We start from the raw sequence: 23,516 nt of genomic DNA on the forward strand, positions 1-23,516 counted from the left end.
TCTAGATCAGGAACAAGACAAGGATGTCCACTCTTGCCATTATTATTCAACATAGTATTGGAAGTCCTAGCCACAGCAATCAGAGAAGAAAAAGAAATAAAAGGAATCCAAATTGGAAAAGAAGAAGTAAAACTGTCACTGTTTACCGAAGACATGATATTATACATAGAAAATCCTAAAGATACCACCAGAAAACTACTAGAACTAATCAAGGAATTTGGTAAGGTGGCAGGATACAAAATTAATGCACAGAAATCTCTTGCATTCCTATACACCAATGGTGAAAAATCTGAAAGAGAAATTAAGCAAACACTCTCATTTACCATTGCAACAAAAAGAATAAAATACCTAGGAATAAACCTACCTAAGGAGACAAAAGACCTGTATGCAGAAAACTATAAGACACTGATGAAAGAAATTAAAGATGATACCAACAGATGGAGAGATATACCATGTTCTTGGATTGGAAGAATCAACATTGTGAAAATGACTCTACTACCCAAAGCAATCTACAGATTCAGTGCAATCCCTATCAAACTACCACTGGCATTTTTCACAGAACTAGAGCAAAAAATCTCACAATTTGTATGGAAACACAAAAGACCCTGAACAGCCAAAGCAATCTTGAGAAAAAAAAACAGAGCTGGAGGAATCAGGCTCCCTGACTTCAGACTATACTACAAAGCTACAGTAATCTAGACAGTATGTTACTGGCACAAAAACAGAAATACAGATCAATGGAACAGGATAGAAAGCCCAGAGATAAACCCACGCACATATGGTCACCTTATCTTTGATAAAGGAGGCAAGAATATACAATGGAGAAAAGACAGCCTCTTCAATAAGTGGTGCTGGGAAAACTGGACAGCTACATGTAAAAGAATGAAATTAGAACACTCCCTAACACCATACACAAAAATAAACTCAAAATGGATTAAAGACCTAAATGTAAGGCCAGACACTATCAAACTCTTAGAGGAAAACATAGGCAGAACACTCTATGACATAAATCACAGCAAGATCCTTTTTGACCCACCTCCTAGAGAAATGGAAATAAAAACAAAAACAAACAAATGGGACCTAATGAAACTTAAAAGCTTTTGCACAGCAAAGGAAACCATAAACAAGATGAAAAGACAACACTCAGAATGGGAAAAATATCTGCAAACGATGCAACTGACAAAGGATTAATCTCCAAAATATACAAGCACTTCATGCAGCTCAATATCACAAAAACAAACAACCCAATCCAAAAATGGGCAGAAGACCTAAACAGACATTTCTCCAAAGAAGACATACAGACGGCCAACAAATACATGAAAAGATGCTCAACATCCTAATCATTAGAGAAATGCAAATCAAAACCACAATGAGGTATCAACTCACACCAGTCAGAATGGCCATCATCAAAAAATCTACAAACAATAAATGCTGGAGAAGGTGTGGAGAAAAGGGAATCCTCCTGCACTGTTGGTGGGAATGTAAATTGATACAGCCACTATAGAGAACAGTATGGAGGTTCCTTAAAAAACTAAAAATAGAACTACCATACGACCCAGCAATCCCACTACTGGGCATATACCCTGAGAAAACCGTAATTCAAAAAGAAATATGTACCACAATGTTCACTGCAGCACTATTTACAATAGCCAGGACATGGAAGCAACCTAAGTGTCCATTGACAGATGAATGGATAAGGAAGATGTGGCACATATATACAATGAAATATTATTCAGCCATAAAAGGGAAATAAATTGAATTATTTGTAGTGAGGTGGATGGACCTAGAATCTGTCATACAGAGTGAAGTAAGTCAGAAAGAGAAAAACAAATATCACATGCTAATGCATATATATGGAATTTAAAAAAGGGGCACTGATGAACCTAGTGGCAGGGCAGGAGTAAAGACAAAGATGTAGAGAACAGACGAGCGAATGGGGTGGGGGAAGGGGAAGCTGGGATGAAGTGAGAGAGTGGCACTGACATAGATACACTACCAAATGTAAAATACATAGCTAGTTGGAAGCAGCCACATAGCACAGGGAGATCAGCTAGGTGCTTTGTGACCACCTAGAGGGGTGGGATAGGAAGGGTCGGAGGGAGACGCAGGAGGGAGGGGATATGGGGATATATGTATACGTATAGTTGATTCACTTTGTTATACAGCAGAAACTAACACAACATTGTAAAGCATTTATACTCCAATAAAGATGTAAAAAAAATATTTTAAAAATGCTGTATACTGTATTTCTTGAGGATTTATAATGCACAATGGCCTAATAAAAACTCTGGAAAATCTCGCTATAAATTCAGCTTAATTTTGTTCAACTCGGCTTCTCCTCAGTTGACCGAAAAACTTTCTTTTACTCCCCACACTGCAACCAGCAGAGTTTGGGAAATACCGTTCTAGATTCCCAATTGTAAATATTCTTATACCTACAGAATATATTTTTCTACAGGTATAAGATCTCTTCCATTAAACTGGCCCCTGGAAAGTTTTGTGAACAGTAAGATTCAGGAGTAAATACAACCATTTGCTCTTCCTTGGCAAGAAGAGCCTCACATCCTAATTTTTGCAAATTTTCCTCAAATTCAACTGCAAGAAACGATATTCATCAATTAGCTTCCTCATATTTGGTTCATTATGTACTAAAAGAATTCTGTAAAGTTGCTCATTAACACGTTTGACATTTAAAACTTCAGAGAGGGGCTTCCCTGGTGGTGCAGTGGTTGGGAGTCCGCCTGCCGGTGCAGGGGACACGGGTTCGAGCCCTGGTCCGGGAGGATCCCACATGCCGCGGAGCAACTAACCCCGTGTGTCACGACTACTGAAGCCCGCGTGCCTGGAGCCCGTGCTCCGCAATAAGAGAAGCCACCGCAATGAGAAGCCCACGCGCAGCGACGAAGACCCAACGCAGCCAGAAACAATAAAGAAAATAAAATAATAAAATAAATAAATTTATAAAAAAAAAAAAACTTCAGACAGGACTTCCCTGGTGGTCCAGTGGTTAAGAATCTGCCTTTCGATGCAGGGGACGCGGGTTTGATCCCTGGTAGGGGAATTAAGATCCCACATGCTGCAGGACAACTAATCCCGTGCGCCACAACTACTGAGCCTGTGCACCACAACTAGAGAGAAGCCCGTGCGCCACAACAAAGAGCCCGCGTGCCGCAACTAAGACCCAATGCAGCCAAATAAATAAATATTAAAAAAATAATAAATAGATAAAACTTCAGACAGATAGTTAAAAAGTTCCCTTTAGAGGTATCTTAAAAAGAGTTTTGATGAACAGGAGGTAAAAATGCAGACTTCTTACAGCATCCCTCTAAAATCCCAGGTAAGGTTTTTTTTTCATAACTATTTCTTTTTTAAATTCTGAAAACCTTATATTTCATCATCAAAAATGATTAACTCTTGAAAAGACAAATCTTTATAAATTCCATCATTATGGAATATCCACAGACATTATGTTTAGATATGGGCCTATTTTTAGATTCTTAGGGAGAATGCCAAGAGGTGGACAGAATACTGTATTGGATGTAGTGAAAAACAGTAATGGAAAAAAACAAAACAGTAATGGACATTAGTTTACTCTCTAACATGGGTATGAAAAGTAAGTGGGAATGTGGATTAACAGCCATCAGACTGAAGATCTAATTTATTTGAAAATTTTCCATGTGAAAAACAAATTAGTGGAATCAGAAAAAGCCTAAAAGCACAAGGATCAAGGTCTTATAGCATATTGAGTAGACAGAAATCATCGTTGAGCACATTATTTGATTAATTAAAAGCTGGATATTCTTAAGAAGTATACATTTCCCTAAAGGGATTAGGAACTATTTGGAATGGACAGGATTAAAAACCATAACATTTTACCTTGGCTAGTTTTTCTCCCCTGAAGTTCAAGGTCACTGCTTCTGTATTCCGAGGATTATGAACCTCTATGTGAACTTCATCATTATCTTCATATTCTCGAATCAGGGCTGCTTTCAATCTGGCCATTTCGTTTTGTTCTCCATGGACTAAAATCTACAAAGTGTAAATTGTAAAAGAGCATAGGGAAGCATCCTTAGTTCAGACTAATGATGGCTGTTATCTGAATTAGTTAATTATATGAAATGGAGATATACTTGAAGTTATTGAACTATACTACTTTTAAGGATCTCCAGCCAATCAAACTTGTGTGATGTTTTCATTCTATTTGGCTTTAAAAGATCCTTAAGTGGAACTACTTCAAGATAGAGTAAAGAAACTTCTTTTCTGTTCCAGTTTTTGCCACTATCGAGATACACAGCTTTGTGAAAGCCGTACTTTTTCTAGGCTTCTGCGCTCACACTGCAAAAGGGCTGGACCAGGTGACTTCTGTAGCCTCTACCAGCTTTAAATGCATATGGTTCTTCTTGTACGTGACTACTGCTACTCCTACTATCTCAGAAAACGCCCACGGTTTTCTTTAGGTTTCTTAATATAAGACTCACAAAATAAGCTTTTTATGTGAAAAAAAAAGACTTCTGATACTTTATTTCTTAAGGTAATATCATATAAAATATTCCAGAGCCAAATGAAACCATGTTTTAGAGACGTGTTTACAACGATTGCATTAGCTACCAGTCTTTCTAATTCACTTTCATAACTTATTTTTTACAAGACAGATCATTCTTAACCTACAGACTACTGGTAGATGATTTCCTGCCTGGACTAACAGAAGCCTGTCCAGTGTCACCACCAGGCAGAGGCATATGGCCTAGAGATGATGAGCCCCAGCTCTGGGGCCTGGCTGCTGTAACACAAATCCTGGCATTGCCAGTTGCTAGCTGGGTAACTCTAGGCAAGTTATTTAACATCTGTTTTCTCATCTAGAAAACAGTTGTTGGTTGTGAGGAGTAAGCGACTTGATACATGTAAAACACCAGTACAGTGCCTGGCGCACAGTAAATATGCGATAAATGCTAGCTATTATTTACCACTACCACCAACACTACTATTATTTTATCATGTGGACAGACTTGCTGACTTGGTTACTGGAGGAAGGTAAGCATCAAATTCAATCCAGGAATTTAAACTGACAGCAGAGACAAGAGTCTGGAGAGCAACAAAATGGGACCGAGGATGAAGTGGTGATTCCAGAGAGAAAGAGCAGTACAGCTTTTCCTCCACAGCTTTAAAATCTGGGAGGAAATCCATAAACAACACACACCAGAAGGCACCCATGAACTGCCTACACTGTAACTAAACTTGACGTGCTATAAAGCCAAGTAGATGAGGGATTTTCTCCACCAAAGAATCTGCTCATTAAGGGCCAATGGTAACTACCTGTGAGGACTATATGCTAGAAAGAACTAAAAAACGAACAAAAGGGTACACAAAATGCTCAGCATCGTTAGTCATCAGGGAAATGAAAATCAAAACTACAAAGAGGTACTACTTCACCCTTACTGGTATGGTGACAATTTTAAAAAGGGAAAATAACAAGCTGACAAGAATATGGAGAACTGGAACCCTTGTGCATTGTTGGTGGGAATGTAAAATGGTGTAACTGCTATGGAAAACAGTTTGGTGATTCCTCAAAGAGTTAAACACAGAATTAGCCCATGATCCAGCAATTCTACTCCTGGGTATATACCCAAAAGAACTGAAAATGGACTCAAATAGATAGTCACATGCCAATGTGCATGGCAGCATTATTTACAATGGCCAAAAGGTGGAAACTACCCAAGTATCCATCAACAGATGAATAAACAAAACGTGGTCTATACAGACAATGGAATATTATTCAGCCGTAAAAAGGAATGAAGTTTTGATACATGCTACAATCAGAAAGGGTACTTCATTGCTTCATCTGTTTTCTAGACTCATGTTCCATAAGTGTTCCTCTAATTTAAGATACTTTTTCTTTAGCTTAACTCTCTCCAGTCCCCCCAAAATATAAGTGTTACTGTAATAATTACATAAAACTTAAAAATATAAACAAATCACATTAGTAAGGAGCTGTGTAATGTATTTCATATCTAACTGCATCTTTAGCTTTTACTATTATGACTTGCCTTTCTCCTCTCTCCACATTAATAGGTATTTCCCATTTGCCAGGCACCCTATTACGTGCTTTAGATATATGTGCTCTCATTTGGTCCTCACAATAACTTTACGAGGTATTATCATCCCTGTTTACACATGAGCTAAGGAGAGGTTAAGTAACTTGCCCAAGGCTATGGAGCAAGTAAGGGATGGAGCTGGGACTCAAAACAGTCACATTGCAAAGCCAGGGCTCTTAAGTTATTGGGGAGGCAGCAGAAAAAAACAGAAAGAACGCAGCAGAAAAGAACAGAAAGAACGCTGGAGCTGGTAGACCTGAGTAAGAGATGCCATGTAAAATGGAGAGGACTGAAGTGCACAGCTTGCCTGACTCAAAGGGGAGTGGTAAAGGTCAGACGCAAGTGCACGTGAAGGCACTGCTGAGAGCGCTACCGGCTACCGTAAGGAAGGCAGTGTCTGCTCTGAGAGCCAGCTGCTGCTGGGCACGCCTCTTCCAGCCTTTAATGTTGAAAATCAAATTCACAGACTAACCACATGAGGCGGTTTCAAAGCACGAATAAATTCACTGGTTTGCTGGTAATCTGTGTGAGCAGAGAAAGAAATGTAATCAACAGACATTTTCAGTGGTAGCTTCTGTCCGGACATGGTAGTGATTTCTTCAGGTTCAGACATGATATGCTGTTAAAAAACAAAGAAAAGGAAACAAAACAAAACACATAAACTCTCTAATTAGAAAAGAAAAGGTACATTTTCTACTTTTTCACCCAGCCATAAAGTCTTACACTAATTTAGGACCTTTAACACAAAAAGCATTCTCACACTATTGACTTAGCAAATATCAAATACTTCTTTTCTCGATCAAGCAAACATTTAATCAGGAAAGTAAGCAGATTAACAAAAATTCAATACACCTGGGGTCCTCGAAGTGAAAATTATAACTTATGATTAGAAAGGTACACTTGTATCCCGAACTATCTGCTCTAAAAAGTCACTTTCCAGGTAAGAGGATCTGTATAAAGGACAGATGTATTTCTATTCTGGAAATCTATTTTAGATACACAGCCAACACTGTCTAAGTGACTTACAGAATAAGGTAATGTAATAAAAGTGATCAAAGCAGGGAATCATAATGTATTTAAAAAAATAAAATTGAAGTTATCGATAAGAGATAAGAGAAGGTGATGCAGGCATATTCATAAACTTTCTCTAAAGTTTTGCACATCAATGTCTATATCCCTCAGAGTTAATATCAACCATCTTATATCAAGAGTAAGATGGGCAATCAACCCAAACACATTCTCCAGCTTTTCAAGAGAACACTTATGAGTAAACCTCTTTCTCATCAGATGAGGGTATCCATGTGTTTGTCTCAAATAGATTCCCTTCCATTTTTTTTTCTTACTGCAACCAGATGAGTGCGTCTCAAACTTCCATGTGCCAACCACTCACCTGAGGACCTCATTCTTCAACCTTAAGAACATCTCCAGCTGCCTACTGCCATCCTCATTTTTAAAAATCAAAACCTGCACTATTTAAAGAACTACTTCAATGGAAAAACCTGGGAGGATACTGCCACCTCTGCAGCCTTGATTAGGAAGAACACGATGGTCTCAGGCTCTGACTGACCTTGGCAAGCGTCCCTTCTACACAGTATCCCGCTATAATGACGCCATTCCTCTTATCAGTACACCAGCTTTCAAAGAGCTCTCTGGATAAGCCACTCTGCATCATGCCTGGGGAGGCCATTACAACGCTGGGACCAATGTCATCAAAATGATCCATGCTCTGAGAAAGAAAAGGGAACAGAAAAAGCGTGTTAAATACCAAGGTTTGACAAAGCATTCCTTATTTGTAAAGAATACCGAAAAGTGAGGTAAAAAGGTTAATCACATGACTGGAAGGGCCTTGACAAGACTAGTAAACATTTTAAGTCTAATTTCCAAGTCCCTAAACAGTTTATTTAGGCTGGGAATGAAATGAAAACAAAATGATAAAAAGCAATTAGTTCACATTGACTTCAAAACCTTCTACGGTAGCTAAAAGACAATTAGGACCATTTTCAGTGCCTAGCAGGCAGGCAGGCAGGCAGGCAGGCAGAAAGTAAAAGGAAGAGTCAAATGGGTTTCTATCCACCCAAGAGAGAACTCTGAAAGAATTTCCCCAAAGACTCACAATGGCTTTGCACACTTCATCAATATTTTGAGCTGGCCAGAAAATCTAACTAAAAAGTTTAACATTGTTTCGAGGGAAAACTTGGCTCTAATTCCTAAGCAATTAACTTAAAAAATAATACTTTATGAACAGAGCCTATTGATAACTGGAAGACCACTTACTACTTGAATTATTTGGGGTATTATGTTTATTATGATTAGAGCATTAGTTGGAATGAAACGTTTTTTAAATTAAAGGAAATCAGATTTTACTGAATGCTTTAGAAAAATAAACATGAAAATTTTCATATATGGAATCTGCAGTGCTAATCAAAAAGATGATTAGGTTTGAGTAGGAACAGAAAAAATATGTAACAGATATTTTTCTCATCAGGGCTTCTTATTTCTATGGCAGAGAAATCCAAGCTTTTTAGCAACAGTAAATATTGAGAACATGCAGAGACTTGGAACAAGTGGCAGTATTTGTTTAAGCAAAAAAGAATGCCAGTGGCTAAATTTTTGATTTCCCTCAGAAAAGTGATGCCTGCTTCAGAAAAGGTAAGACTTCAGCAAGGATTCAGCCACAGAATCAACGTCAGGCATCTCCTACTACTAACGACTTACTTGAGTATTATCTGTCCTTCTTTCTTCTACAAGCACTCACCTTAAGGTTACTAATATGTTTGAAAACAAAGGGATTGTTGATGTTGATCTGTTTGCGGATTTTGTCATTCATGGCGTTTACATATGTCTGGTACACTGCCATACACTTCTTGGCCAAAGACGATGCATAGTATATTGGAATATCATGGAGTTCTGGGTGATTCTGCCAGTACTCATCTAGAGAGATTTTACAAGAAACAAATATTTTGTTATGTGGAGTAAATAGTTCAAATAATAAATGACACGTACAATTAGTTTTTTAAAATTCAGACAAGAAATAAAGCACATAACTATATTTTAAAGAGGTTAAGAAAAATTAGCCTGGTCTTAACTCAAACTTATAAAACAAGAACTTCTTTCTTTCCTTCTGTTTTTTTAAATTGGAGTATAGTTAATTCAGAACGTTGTGTTAGTTTCTGGTGTACAGCAAAGTGCTTCAGTTATACATATATATACATATTCTTTTCCATTCTAGTTTATCACAAGATATTGATTACAGTTCCCTATGCTATACAGTAGAACCTTGTTGTTTATCTATTTTACATATAGTAGTTTGTATCTGCTAGTCCCAAACTCCCAAATTATCCCCCCGCCCCACTCTTCCCCTTTAGTAACCATAAGTCTGTTTTGTTTCTGTTTTGGAAATAAGTTCATTTGTATATTTCAGATTCCACATATAAGAGATATCGTATGGTATTTGTCTTTGTCTGACTGACTTCACTTAGTATGATAATCTCTAGGTTCATCCATGTTGCTGCAAATGGCAATATTTCATTCCTTTTTTATGGCTGTGTGTATACACCACATCTTCTTTATCCATTCATCTGTCAGTGGATATTTAGGTTGCTCCCATGTCTTGCCTATTATAAATAGTGCTGCTATGAACACTGGAGTGCATGTATCTTTTCGAATTAGAGTTTTCTCCAGACATATGTCCAGAAGTGGGATTGCTGGATCATATGGTAACTCTATTTTTAGTTTTTTAAGGAACCGCCATACTGTTTTCCATAGTGGCTGCACCAATTTACATTCCCACCAACAGTGTACGAGAGTTTCCTTTTCTCCACACCCTCACCAGCTTTTTTACTATTTGTAGACTTTTTGATGATGGCCATTCTGACCTGTGTGAGGTGATACCTCATTGTAGTTTTGATCTGCGTTTCTCTAATAATTTAGCAATGTTGAGCATCTTTTCATATGCCTATTGGCCGTCTGTATGTCTTCTTCGGAGAAATGTCTATTTAGGTCTTCTGCCCATTTTTTGATCGGGTTGGGTTGTTGGTTTTTTTGATATTGATTTGTATGAGCTGTTTGTATACTTTGGAAGTTAAGCCTTGTCGGTCGCATCATCCCAGTCCGTAGGCAGCCCTCTCACAAAACCGATCTCTAAGTGCTAATGCGGGACCTAAAAAGAATGTCGTGATCACAGTCCCAAACGGGGAGGCTTTTAAAAATAATTCGGTAAAAAAAAAAAAAAAAAAAATTCGGTAGAGTTTACGCTGAATAAGAGACCATAAATTATGACTCCAGAGAGACACTAAATTCTGTGATGGTTTTAAATAAAAATGTTTTATTAATATTTCATATAGACTTAACTGATATTAGAACTTTGTAATTAGACTTTACTAATTATAAGACAGGACCACCAAAGGAGTTAAAACCGATTTTGAACACAAAAAAGTCACATTACTGTGTGACTATGTTTTTAGAAAACTGCTAACCAGTTTCTGATAATTACTGAAAACAGTGGGCAACATACCTTCAAAAGAAGGCTTGTTTTTATTGAAAATCCTCATTAAATCCCAAAATATTATGAAGGTAGTATGGCCAAAAGACATCATTCATGCTACTAGGTACACCTGCATTTAGGAAATTTATTAAATGTCTAGTATGCAATTTACATATATTATTCCTATTTTCAAAACAAATTTATGAAGATTTATTTCCGTTTTATAGATTAGGAAGCTGAGGCTAAGAAAGGTTGAAAAGTGTGGGAATGTTCTTTTTCCACTTGATGTGTAAGTGAAAACTCTATATAAGGACAGGGACTTTTCCTGTCATGCATATTACAAATACATTTCCTGCTTTGCCCTCTGGTTTAATCGTTCATGTTCTTTTAGATGTAATTAAAATTTTTAATGGTGTCGATGTTTTCATATATACTCTTATGATTTCTCAAATACCTTGCAAAGTATGCTACATCCCAAGATCACATCACAGTCTCCTATTTTTTTGGTGTATTTTTTTTTTTTTCTTTTTAGATTAATTTGTGCTTTTATTTGCCAGTATAACTACAGTAACCTGCAAACTTTTTTATTCTAAAAAGCACATTTTACATCACAGTCCAACAAACACACACATATATAATGTGTATACATATATAAAAGTGAAACAAAGGTTTTGCCAATAACGTCTACCCTGAGTGTTAATTCTTTTTAAGACTTTTTTTTTTAAACTAAGGCTGAACTGCACTGACACATCATAATCACCAAAGTCCCTAGTTCAACTTAGGGTTCGCTTTATGAAGTGAATAGTGTTGCACGTTCTATGGGTTTGGACAAAAGTATGACGACATAAAATCATTATAACGTCATACAAAGTATTTTCACGGCTCATAAAACTTCCGTATTCTATGTATTCATCTCCCCTCCCCCCCAAACTCCTGGCAACCACTGATCTTTTTATTGTCGCCATTGTTGTTTTGCCTTTTCCAGAATGGCATATAGACGGAATCTATTTTTCTTTTTTCCTTGAAGAGAGGGGTTCAAAGCCTTTATGCCTGTAACACCACTCATGGCCCAGCCACACGTGGACCGGACAGGCTCCAGGTGGCAAACACCCCCACTAAATACTGTAGCTTTCCTTCCAGTACTGAGCCCCGTCCCACTGGTCCTGCCCAGCAGCCACGTGGAGGTGAACGGGGGATACGTGTTGGGTATATGTTCATAGGAAGGCCACAGTTTTGTGCCCCTTGTCACAATGAACCCTGACTCCTGCCGGGTGTGTTGTAAACAGACGAGCCATTTCTCCAGACCCCCTGCTCTGAGCACACCCCTTTTTGGTGTATTTTTAAGAGAAAATTTTAAATGTTAAAAAAAGCTGAATAACTTGCCCAGGGTCATGTGGTTAGAGCTCAGGTGAGATCTGAAACCAGCGGATCGCGCAGTCATCCTCTCACTATTACAGCACATTACGAGGAGAATTTAAGGGACAAGGAGCAACCAAGTGCATAGAGCAGTCCTGGCTCATAAAAGGAATCATAATATACTTGATAGTACGGCTGCCAGACAAAAACAGCAAACGCCCAATTAAACTTGAATTTCAGACAAATAAAAGATTTTTAGTATAATAATATATATTAAATATTGGACATACCTAGGCTAAAATATTATTATTTATCTGAAATTAAAATTCACCTGGCGTCCTGTATGTTTATTTGCTAGACCTGGTAACCCAATTTGATGGTGACAACATGGTTTCACTCTCTTAATTTCTTCTGCTCCTCAGATTACTTTGTCATGGAGACTTTTCATTTCAAGACTTCTATAGGACAAATGTGACTTGCAGTTTGAAAGAAGAACCAAGAGAAAACGGACTGGCTTAGGCTTTAGAAAATTTAGCTTCTACTAAGTCCTGTCTCTCTCAGATTTGCTTTTGATCTGAGGTCATTTATTCTTTTTCCCTTGTTTCCCTTTTCAGTGTAACAGGGATACTATTTATCATACAGATGAACTGAGAACTGAGAGTAAGAGCTCAAGATCATTTCTAGTTCTTCACGTTGAAACTATATACGTACGAGGCACTTATCAGTTATTCTTTAAGAAGAGTGTATTCCCCAGAAAATAATCACAGAATGTTAAAAAGGGTCATTAAATACAAATATATGCAAAAAGTGACACCCGCTGTTCCTCTTATTACAAAAAGTTACACATGCTCATTGAAGTATTTGGAAAATGGAGAAAAGCAGAAAATGAAAAAGAAATCATCCACTTTCTCACTATCCAGATTTAACATCTGGGTATCTTTAAATGTCTTTCCAGTCATTTGTGTGTTTTTTACCTAACTAGGATCAGCGTTCACAGTTTTGAACCCTATTTTTTTGGTCCACTTAATATATTACGTAAAAATACGTAATGACTCATCTGAAACATGATTTTTTCCTACAATATGATATTTACCAACATAATATTTACTTAAAAATATTTAGAATTATGAATTGTCTTACTTACAAAATTTTCTATGTATTTATTTCCCAGAAGTTGAACTGCTGGGTCAAAGGGTAGCATCTTTTTAAGACTTCTGATGCTGATGGTACACCACTCATATTCCAGCAGCACGGTATGAGACTCACTATTGCTCTGGGCTCTTTCTGGCACCAAGTCCCTATTCTTAAATACAGAAACTGCAGCCCCAAAGGGTAGAATGACCTATCCAAGGACATGCAACTATCTTGATATAACTGCACTGTAAGATTTTGAGAATCTCCCAAATAAAAAGGAAAAGGCATACCTAAAATCAAGAGAAGCTCCTGAGCCCTTCCAAGAGCAAAGACAGGAATGAGACCTCTGCCCCCTCGGTTCACAATATCGTGAACAGTGTTACAGAACCTTGCCTCTCGCTCTTCTCGCTTCTCATGGATATGGGTTCCGTAAGTAGATTCCTAAAGAACATATCAGAAGTGTTGAGACCAAGGTTGATAATTCTCAAAGAATACAAAAGTTAAACATCAATGAAATGCAGAAGCAAAGTGACCTATTTCTCTATTAATATGCCATTTACTTGAACATACATTGTTAGAACACTAGTTGGAAAGAAGAACAGATACAAAAGTTAGAATTCACATCTAAGTAATAAGAACTTTTTAGAAAATGGAATCAGGAAATAGTCCAAAAATGTATGTTCCCTGCTCAAGATAATTTTGCGATGCCTTTTTTTTTCTTTTAAAGCGTTTTGCTTTCCATGGCTGGGGAAAAGGATATTTCTCCCACCTCTGATAAGTCAAAGCTTATAAATCAGAAATAGATAGTTTCTCATAGTTTTGTTTAAGAATATCCCCTAGATTTTTTTGGTGAGGGGGGTGGGGGATGTTCACATCTGCAAAACAACTCAGGAAATTTGCATCAAATACTATTATCTAGGTACTTCATAGAGGAGCTAAAGCAGAGGATATGGGGGAAGGCCTGTCCTGGGAAGGCCCTATGGGGTCTTTCTCGGTTACATATATAATTGTCTTATATGCTGTTTTGGTACTTGTTTTTGTCATTATATATCTACCTTTTCCCCCATCATCAAATAGTCTTCTAAAATATGAAAGGAATGATTTGGGGGAGGGTATGGGAGGACTGTCAAATACATTCACAGGACTGTCAAATAGTCTTCTAAAATATGAAAGGCATGATTTTGGGGAGATTAATTTTTAAGTGAGTCATGGTTGCTTAAAAATCAATCTCTAAGAAAATTATTATGCATAAGAGATAGTTGGCTAATTAACAAATAAATATATCCATGTTTTTATTAACATATACTTTTAAAAACTTCTTATATTATAAAAATTATATTTTGTTCTTCGTGTTACTTAGAAAATAAAATTCTCCTATAAATATACTTCCTCCTAAGAGTTTGCTACATATTCTCCTAGTTACAATGAGCTTTTAAATGACTAAACAGTATTTCATCATATAGAGTTACTGTAATTTAATCAATCCCCAAAGTTGGGCATTTAAGCTATTTAAAATATTTCATTATTAGTAAGTGTATTTTGCAGATCCCTGAACATAAATCTTTGAATCCTTCAACAAAATCATGCTAAATTCATCATATCCTACTCTTATAAACATATCATTATTAAAGTCACATGAATTTCAAAACAAAACAAAACAAAAATCCCCTAGACCTTACTCTGTGTGGTGCACTGACCATCAGCGCTGGCATCCCCAAGGGCTTATTCGAAGTGCTGAATCTCAGGCCCCAGCCCAGCCATAATCAGAATCTGTATTTTAACAGCATCACCAGATGATTCATAAGCACATTAAAATTTGAGAAGCACTGCTCTACAGTACCAGATATAATGAAAATAAATTTTTTTCCTGAGGGTTTAAAAAAAACTTCCTTTAAGGTCAGTTTATATGCCAAGTATACTGTGAGCTGAGCCAAACTGAATCTGCTCACGACACACCGCACACGGACAGCAATACGCACCAGCTCCTCACCCTTGGGCAGCTGGGGGATGCCGCAGGTGGTGAGGGAGAAACAGACAGCTCTTCTACCTTGAACTAACTGTCCTTGATATTCTTATATAAACCATAGGTCCAATGCACATTTATTAATTTGCTCCTCACCAATCACCCCCTCCCCACCAAAGCTTCTGTGTACAGTTAATATTTTTAAAATTTTTCTGAGACTCGTAACCTAGTAGGCAGGTAGCGCATACACATAAAGTTAGCAGGTGCTACAGGCCAAAAGACAGTCACCATGGCAAAGACAGTGGGGCCATGCCATTCTACACCTTTAAGATACTCGAGAAATTTGAGGTAATCAACCTAGACAAGAATATTCAGGAGACAGCATATCATCTCTGATATTAGACTAGAGTTAATATATTTAACAGCAAGAAAGTGTAGCTGCACTACAAGGAGAGGTCCCAAAATTAAGTTTTATACTAAAAAACCAGACACATTTATATCTGATCACGTATTACGAAAATGAGGTCATGATATTTTTTCCCATTAGAAAAATTCTGCTTATATTACACTAACTACAATCAGGGCACTAATACTTACAATGATAAGAATATCAGGTTTAATATTAGGAATTTCAGCTGCCATTAAGTGTCTATCTTCTTGTCTTGAGAAATCACCTGTGTACAAAAGCTGTGAAAAAGATAAAGCCAGAAGGTTAGGATTTTGGAAGGCTTCGTTTTACTACTATCTTTAGCTCATAAATTCTTTTATTTATTTTTGGCTGCGTTGGGTCTTCGTTGCTGTGTGTGGCCTTTCTCTAGTTGCAGCAAGCGGGGGCTACTCTTCTTTGCGGTGCACAGGCTTCTCACTGCGGTGGCGTCTCTTGTTGTGCAGCACGGGCTCTAGGCGTGCAGGCTTCAGTAGTTGCAGCACGTGGGCTCAGTAGTTGTGGCTCATGGGCTCCAGAGCACAGGCTCAGTAGTTGTGGCACACGGGCTTAGTTGCTCCGTGGCATGTAGGATCTTCCCGGACCAGGGCTCAAACCCGTGTCCCCTGCATTGTAAGGCAGATTCTTTACCACTGGACCACCAGGGAAGTCCCAAACTGATATCTTTTAAAAGCAATTGCTAAGTACTTCTTGGGTAGCTTCAATCCACTGAACAGGAAAGTAGAGATCATTCAATTCAGAGACCTATTTATTTAGGTCTTCTTTAATTTCTCTCAGCAGTATTTTATTTTTTTTATTGGTCAAAAGACTTTATACCCCATTAATATCTAAAAGGACAATTACTGAGTTCCACTTTACTTTCAATATCTTCAGATCCTCTCCATGAGACACTTCTGCCATTAGTCTTTACATTCTGAAAGTAATGGGAGTTTCATGCCATTTCTAACAGATTATTCAAGTAAAACCAATTATAAAATTACTCATAAGTCTACCAGCTTCCCTGATCACTTTATTTTTTTTTTAATTTATTTTTTTGCCGCTTCTTGCCAAAGTTTATTTTTTTAACATCTTTATTGGAGTATAATTGCTTTACAATGGTGTGTTAGTTTCTGCTGTATCACAAAGTGAATCAGCTATACATATACATATATCCCCATATCCCCTCCCTCCTGCATCTCCCTCCCACCCTCCCTATCCCACCCCTCTAGGTGGTCACAAGGCACTGAGCTGATCTCCCTGTGCTATGCGGCTGCTTCCCACTAGCTATCTATTTAACATTTGGTGGTGTATATATGTCCATGCTACTCTCTCACTTCGTCCCAGCTTACTGTTCCCCCTCCCTATGTCCTCAAGTCTATTCTCTATGTCTGTGTCTTTATTCCTGTCCTGTCCCTAGGTTCATTGGAACCATTTTTTTTTTTAGATTCCATATATATGTGTTAGCATACGGTTTTTGTTTTTCTCTTACTTCACTCTGTATGACAGACTCTAGATCCATCCACCTCACTACAGATAACTCAATTTCGCTTCTTTTTATGGCTGAGTAATATTCCATTGTATATATGTGCCACGTCTTCTTTATCCATTCATGTCGATGGGACACTTAGGTTGCTTCCATGTCCTGGCTATTGTAAATAGTTCAGCTCATAAATTCTTGAAAGTGAGGTTCAATAGCAAAAAATGGCCTGTAACTGATGAATTTAGATGCAGTGCTTGTGTCTAATTCAAAATGTGTAAATTAATTCAGTCATAAACCATCCAGTGTTTCAATTATTAAATCTAACTAATGGGAATAATATATTCCAAGAATCAGCCCACAAAGATAACCTCTATATTAATGAACTTGAGACATATTCTCAATATCTTAGAGAAAAAGGTCATGATGATGAGGAAAGAAATCTACTAAGGTATATGGAAAACCTATCTAGATAGAAGATAAAATCCTATCTCCAACAAATTTCATCAAATTTGAAATGCGACTCTAGATTTGCATTCGTGCTATTTTCTCCTTATTTTATGTGCCTTTGAGCAAGCGGCAAGAATAAATGGTTTAGCAGTACACAGTACAAGTCATTGTGTAAAAATTTCAAACAATGAGCAGCTACAAAAAATTTAGAACACTATTACACTATAGCACTGGTTCCCAACTCTGGCTGCACGTAAGAATCACCGAGAGGGAATTCCCTGGCGGTCCAGTGGTTAGAACTGCACGCTTTCACTGCCGAGGGCCTGGGTTCAATCCCTGGTCGGGGAACTAAGATCCCACAAGCCTTGCCATGCGGCCAAAAAAAAAAATCACCCAGAGAACTTAAAAATAAAAGGCCAAGGTCATTCTCTCAGATGCACTGGTATTTCATTTTATTTTTTAATTTTATTTCTGTAAAATTTTCATTTTTGGCTGCGTTGGGTCTTCGTTGCTGCGCGCTGACTTTCTCTAGTTGCGGCGAGCGGGGGCAACTCTTCGTTGCGGTGCGTGGGCTTTTCATTGCGGTGGCTTCTCTTGTTGCGGAGCACGGGCTCTAGGCGCACGGGCTTCAGTAGTTGTGGCACGTGGGCTCAGCAGTTGTGGCTCACGGGCTCTAGAGTGCAGGCTCAGTAGTTGTGGCACATGGGCTTAGCTGCTCCACGGCACGTGGGATCTTCACGGACCAGGGATGGAACCCGTGTCCCCTGCATTGGCAGGCGGATTCTTAACCACTGCGCCACCAGGGAAGACCTTCACTGGTATTTTAGAAAGCTCCCTAAGTGATTCTAATGTGTAGCCAGAGTTGAGAACTGGTGCACAACTCAGTCCTGAAATCCATTAGTCCACCTACATTTTTCTCAAGTTTTTCAAGACTTCCATCAATCTTTTTCATCAAAGATGGCTGGAAAGATCCTTTCTGATTAACCTCTTTCACTCACGCAGTCTACCCTCTTTAGGGGTTTATATGTGAATCCCAGAACATCAAGAGGACATGAATGCCAAAACGTATTTCAATGTTAAATGGATGCAGCCACAAAGAAGGCTCTTCCCTAAAGAGCTTTCAGTTTTCTAATGGACACTGAAAAGGCATTAATCCTACAGTAACATGAGGGGACTTTATTGAGATGCTTATTATTCTCTTTTCTTAATCATGATTAGAGAAGTATTATCATGGGAGTATGAACTACGATATTTACAAGGAAAAAGTATCAACTTAATTTTATCTTACGTTTCAGTGTTTTGACACTTTGCTAGTCTTAGGGAATATTCTTTAAAGCCCTGCACTGACTTCTTGTGAGCAGGAAATTCCCAAGCTAGAGCGTACCTTCACGCCCGCGATCTCAATCATGAACATCGCAGCTCCCAGGACATGGCCTGCGTGGTAACACCAAAACTTGATTCCTGCAACTTCCTTCACTTCATGAAAGTTGATGGTTTCAATTTTGTCCATGCTCTCTTCCAAATCTGTCTCAGTATACAGCATGTCGTCTGCTGATATATTACTAAATTTTTAAAGATGCCAACACAACAAAAATTAACGGTAAGATTTTACAAGTCTTTGAACTCAGAGAAATTATCTGTGGATGACATAACCACGTATTTCTTAAAATTATATGGTACATATTATGCTATTTAGAATCTCTTTTCTTACTCTGCTATTATAATAAAAATGTTCAGTGTGTGTAGCTATAAAGCATGATTTTAAGCAAAGCACAAACAGTAAATTAAGGCAAAGTACTCTTTAGGCTAGTACTTCTCAACCTTTCTTCCTGCCCCACCACTCTTGCGAGATAAACTCACCCACAAACATTGAACCATGCAGAGTTTTTCACACTGGGATGTGAAAAGATTTCTCTAGAAAGTTTAACATAAGTGTTCTCCTGAAAATTATGCTAACGTACTTCCAAAAAAGCAAGAGAGAGTAGGGGTTAAGGACACACACTCTGGAGCCAGAGTGTGGCACACCCAGATTGCCTGGGTCCAAATCCCAGCTTTGTCTCTTACCGTGACCATCACAGGCAAATTACCTAACCTCTCTGTGCCTCAGTCTCATCATCTGTAAAATGGGATTCACGACAGAACCTACATCATGAGGTTGATATGAAGATTAAATGAGTTAACATATGTTAAGAACTGAGGGCTGTGCCTGGCACGTGGTAAGCATTCTTTAAGTGTTAACCAGTATAATTATTACTAAGGATAACTGTTCCATTCTTCTGTATTTATATAGAAGAATAACAAATTGCCTCTTAGCTACCCTTGGAATATACAAATTAAACAGTAAACTTCTGAAGGCTAATCATTTGTGCTATAGGTATCATAAAAAAGCTTCAAACTTTCTGGTAAAGGAGTAGATTTTCCCCTTGCAACTGGAAAAAACTTCCCCAGAGAACTTTTTCACTTAAGATAGTCAATTTGCTTAGATCAAATCATCCAAAAAAAGATTTCAGTATACAGCACCGTAAAATGTATTTTGTTTTAAATTTTAATAAAATTATGCAATTCTATTTATAGAATATTGCTATCATACCTTATAACTCACCTACATTACAAAGATTTAAAAGGATGCAAAAATTATATAAAGACTTTAAGGCCAAGGAGGTGCTGGGGACATGACAGGTATTTGATGAGTTGTTATGATGAGTGACTAAATTAATGACATCCTTGCGAACAGAAAGAAAACATCTCATTTCAAAACACAAAATGGTCTGTATCTTGAACCGTATGTATTGTGTAGAACCAAGGGCATGTATAAATCTAAAAAAGTAATTTACCTAACTTTGACATAATCTGAAAGAAGCCATCTATAAATAGCTTTTGTGGCATGAGTCATAAATGTTCTTCCTTTGAAACTTGTCTTCTGTAGAAACCAGGGCAAAGCTCCACAGTGATCCAAATGGAAACTTAAAAAGAAACAAAGGGCTTCTGTCAGTTCTTAAAATATTATCCATCATGTATCTTATATAATAAAACTCACTGTACAGAAAAGTTCTATGTAACAATTACATACTGATACTTTCAGAACACCAAGGATAGGTATATGCAGAAGGAAGGAGTAATGCATCTAGTTGTAGTGCAAGAGAGGGATATTAAAAGTATTTTTTAGGCATCAAAATGTAGCCAAACCTATTCTCAACAGCTAAAATTATAACAAGCGCTTTAGTCATATAAAGTTGAAACACGTCACTGTTTATATGTGAAGTTCCCACAGAACAATGTGACAACACAGTGGCCTCAGGAGATATTCTGCAAAAGAGCTTTCTTGGTCTTAAGTTTCACAAGGATCCAAGGCATATGTTACCTTCTTCTCACTCTAGAGATGGGAAAGTAAGTTTTTCATAGTAACCTTCTCTCACCTGTGATGATATGGTGTGTTGTCTTAGATGTCTGCCATATAATTCCTAGTAGAAAATACTCTTAAAACACCAGAATCTTAAAATCCGGCAAAGAATGATCTTTACAGTAAAGGTCCTTGGAAAACAGTGTCCTTAATAAAGAAAAAAAACCTTACTGACTAATTAGTAGGAGATCAATCTCAGCTGGGTCAATTAAATCGATGTACGGAAGAGCATCCATTCCTTCTAGGCCTGGGTGGATCCCACAGTCCAACTGAAAGAAATAGAAAAAAAGATCATAATCTCCTCCACATTATATTAAAATTCATTCAACAAATAGACAATAATTATAACTGATCCATCACACCATACATAATCAGGATGGACTCTATACATGTGGGAAGCATTTGGAATGCAATTCTTACTAAATGGGCAAACACGCCATTAACTCTAACTTTCCAAACAAATTTAATTGTAGCTCACATTTAGAGTCACAGGACACAAAATACAAGACATCTTCTTTCCAGCTACTTTTTGTAGGCACTATAACAACGAATGAACTCTTTTTCAAGAACTTTAATATCAGAAATGGTGAACATTTTTAAAGTTTATAGATTCGCTGCTACCAGATGCGACTATTGTGAGAAGACAATGATTAGACACTGGAAACTTCCCTGATCAGGGCAATTTAAGTATTAGAAGGCAAATTCTTAAGAGTCACTCATTAACGGGTTATATCCTCATTTTGGTCATATCCTATCAATTAATACAATAAATGACTAAAAAGACGACCGTGTCTGCCATATGCCCGTTCTTTTCAGAGTGGGAGAAACAGAGGAATGGGACCAAAAGACCATGATGAGCCACTGCACCGCCTTCCTAACGAGGACCACATCTCTTCTAGCCCCTCCACCTCTCAGCCAAGGAAATGGGCTGAGAGGAGAGACTGACTTGCCCAAGGCCAGGTGTCCTAGTGCTAACTTAGGTACCTCAGCTGCCAGACCAGGGCCCTACTGTCACACTGCACGGGGGTGGCTGGAGCTCTGCATGTGTTCAGGTGGCCAGTTTCTTGGGGTCTCCCACTGGGGGTGGGGCAGTTAGGTTGGCCAGACCTTCAGGAGTGGAAGAGGGACCTTGAAGATACAGTAGATCAGGAGATCCAGTTGACAATTTTACAATCTTAGAATATATTTTCTCAGTTTACTTAATGTTTTGTCAAATTACTAAGTGGAAGGTGTACTAGTTTTCCACATTAACATTTTACACAGATGACCTATACCAACTATGACTTTATTCTGGGAGCTAAACAGATAACTACTGAACTAGAAAAATCTACCAAACTAGAAAAGACCTAACACCCGAGGCAGACAGGAACGTACTGTTAACCGCACTACAAAATAATAATTACCATTATTTTTCTTCCTTTGAACTCCAGAATAATACATGATCTTCCCACTTCTTGCCCAGCTCCACTGTAAACATTCAAGGGAAGAGATAAAAATGACTGAAAAACAATCAAAATAAAGCCCAGTAAATTCAAACTTTTTTACAACTTTAACTCTGTTCCATCTGACTCCAGCACTTGAGGCAGATAAAAGTTCCACAAAATTATAAAGATAGCAAAGAACAGCGTCAATGTGGGAAAAGATGAAGACTGACCTTTGGGAGTTCACGGATCTTTCAGTTGTTAAAATTGTGAGAGAAGCTGGTATAGATCTGAGAAGCCCAAAGGTTAAATCCAACCCTCTGAATGTTACGGTTAAATTGTGATGTATTCAACATGTAAACTAGCAGTGATTCAGATTATTTAATAAGACTTTTGAATTAGCACTTATGTAAAAACCCATAAGCACTTAAAAATTCTTTCATTTTCTTTAAGATGATAATATGCATTTACCAATAGCTTAAATTTAAATAGACTTATTCATACCTGTGAATCTCATTCCCTTTTCCTTCTACTTTCTGTTGTTTCAGTATATTTGATACCAAGTACTTCAAACTAATTTCCTCTCTTCTTAAATTAATGAAACAGCCTTACCTTCCAATTCCCGTAAGACTTTAAGTTAAACTTCGCCTGCTTTTCCAATCCCTCCCCTTCTCTGACTGCCTCTCCCCAACCATTCTAGCTCATGATTCACCCACTCATTCAAGATCAAGCAGCTTTTTCGTGTGTGTGTGGCTGCACTGTGACGCTTTCGGGATCGTAGCTCCCTGACCAGGGATTGAACCCGGGGCCCCGGCAGTGGAAGCACAGAGTCCTAACCGCCGGCAGCTTCTGTTTGCCAAGCACTGTATTAAGTGCGTAGGCTATGGAAAGGCCTAATACCAAGACCCTGAGCTCAAGGAACGCATAGGCTGCTAGGAGACAGACATGAGATGGATGCATCCTCAAACTGAGATCCTACTTCAGAGCAGGACAAAGAAAATCAGACCCCCACGGTGCTACTGTGGATTCCCGGCCTTCCACGCTCCCTCTTAAGTGTCCCTAGCTCAGTGTTCTCTTACAATTAGTGTGGTAACTATTTCAACCTTTCTCCCCGTTCCTAAATTTTCCAACCCTCTATCCTAACTCTTCACTCGAGGCATGGCTTTCTCTGCATCAAAAAACTGTACAGTTCAGCTGTCAATTTCCTCAACTTACCAACCCACCCACATCTTTCTCTCCTTCCATTTCTCCTGCAACAGAGAACAGACCTCTCTCTCTACGGCTAATCCTTTCACCATGGTTCTACACTCTGCACA

At 38.1% G+C, this 23,516-nt stretch overlaps 1 protein-coding gene and 1 non-coding gene across 3 annotated transcripts in view; both read right to left on the minus strand.

Annotated features, from left to right (window-relative positions):
- CPSF3 (cleavage and polyadenylation specific factor 3) overlaps positions 1-23,516 on the minus strand; it is a 44,141-nt gene that overhangs the window by 16,929 nt on the left and 3,696 nt on the right. The window contains exons 2-11 of one of the 2 annotated variants that reach the window (XM_036873439.1): positions 22,183-22,246; positions 20,951-21,048; positions 20,214-20,342; positions 18,764-18,941; positions 15,626-15,715; positions 13,356-13,506; positions 8,848-9,023; positions 7,660-7,818; positions 6,565-6,711; positions 3,877-4,029 (exon numbers count right to left, since the gene is read on the minus strand). In XM_036873439.1, coding sequence (XP_036729334.1) covers positions 3,877-4,029; positions 6,565-6,711; positions 7,660-7,818; positions 8,848-9,023; positions 13,356-13,506; positions 15,626-15,715; positions 18,764-18,941; positions 20,214-20,342; positions 20,951-21,048; positions 22,183-22,246 — 1,345 coding nt within the window. Of the gene's footprint in view, positions 1-3,876; positions 4,030-6,564; positions 6,712-7,659; positions 7,819-8,847; positions 9,024-13,355; positions 13,507-15,625; positions 15,716-18,763; positions 18,942-20,213; positions 20,343-20,950; positions 21,049-22,182; positions 22,247-23,516 lie in introns of those variants that run through there. The other variant, XM_036873440.1, reaches the window with a different exon arrangement.
- LOC118906521 lies at positions 11,773-11,901 on the minus strand. The gene has a single exon (XR_005022503.1). It is a non-coding gene; the product is annotated as a small nucleolar RNA SNORA11 (small nucleolar RNA).

This window comes from Balaenoptera musculus, chromosome 13, assembly GCF_009873245.2.
Source record: "Balaenoptera musculus isolate JJ_BM4_2016_0621 chromosome 13, mBalMus1.pri.v3, whole genome shotgun sequence".
NCBI classification, from domain to species: Eukaryota; Metazoa; Chordata; class Mammalia; order Artiodactyla; family Balaenopteridae; genus Balaenoptera; species Balaenoptera musculus.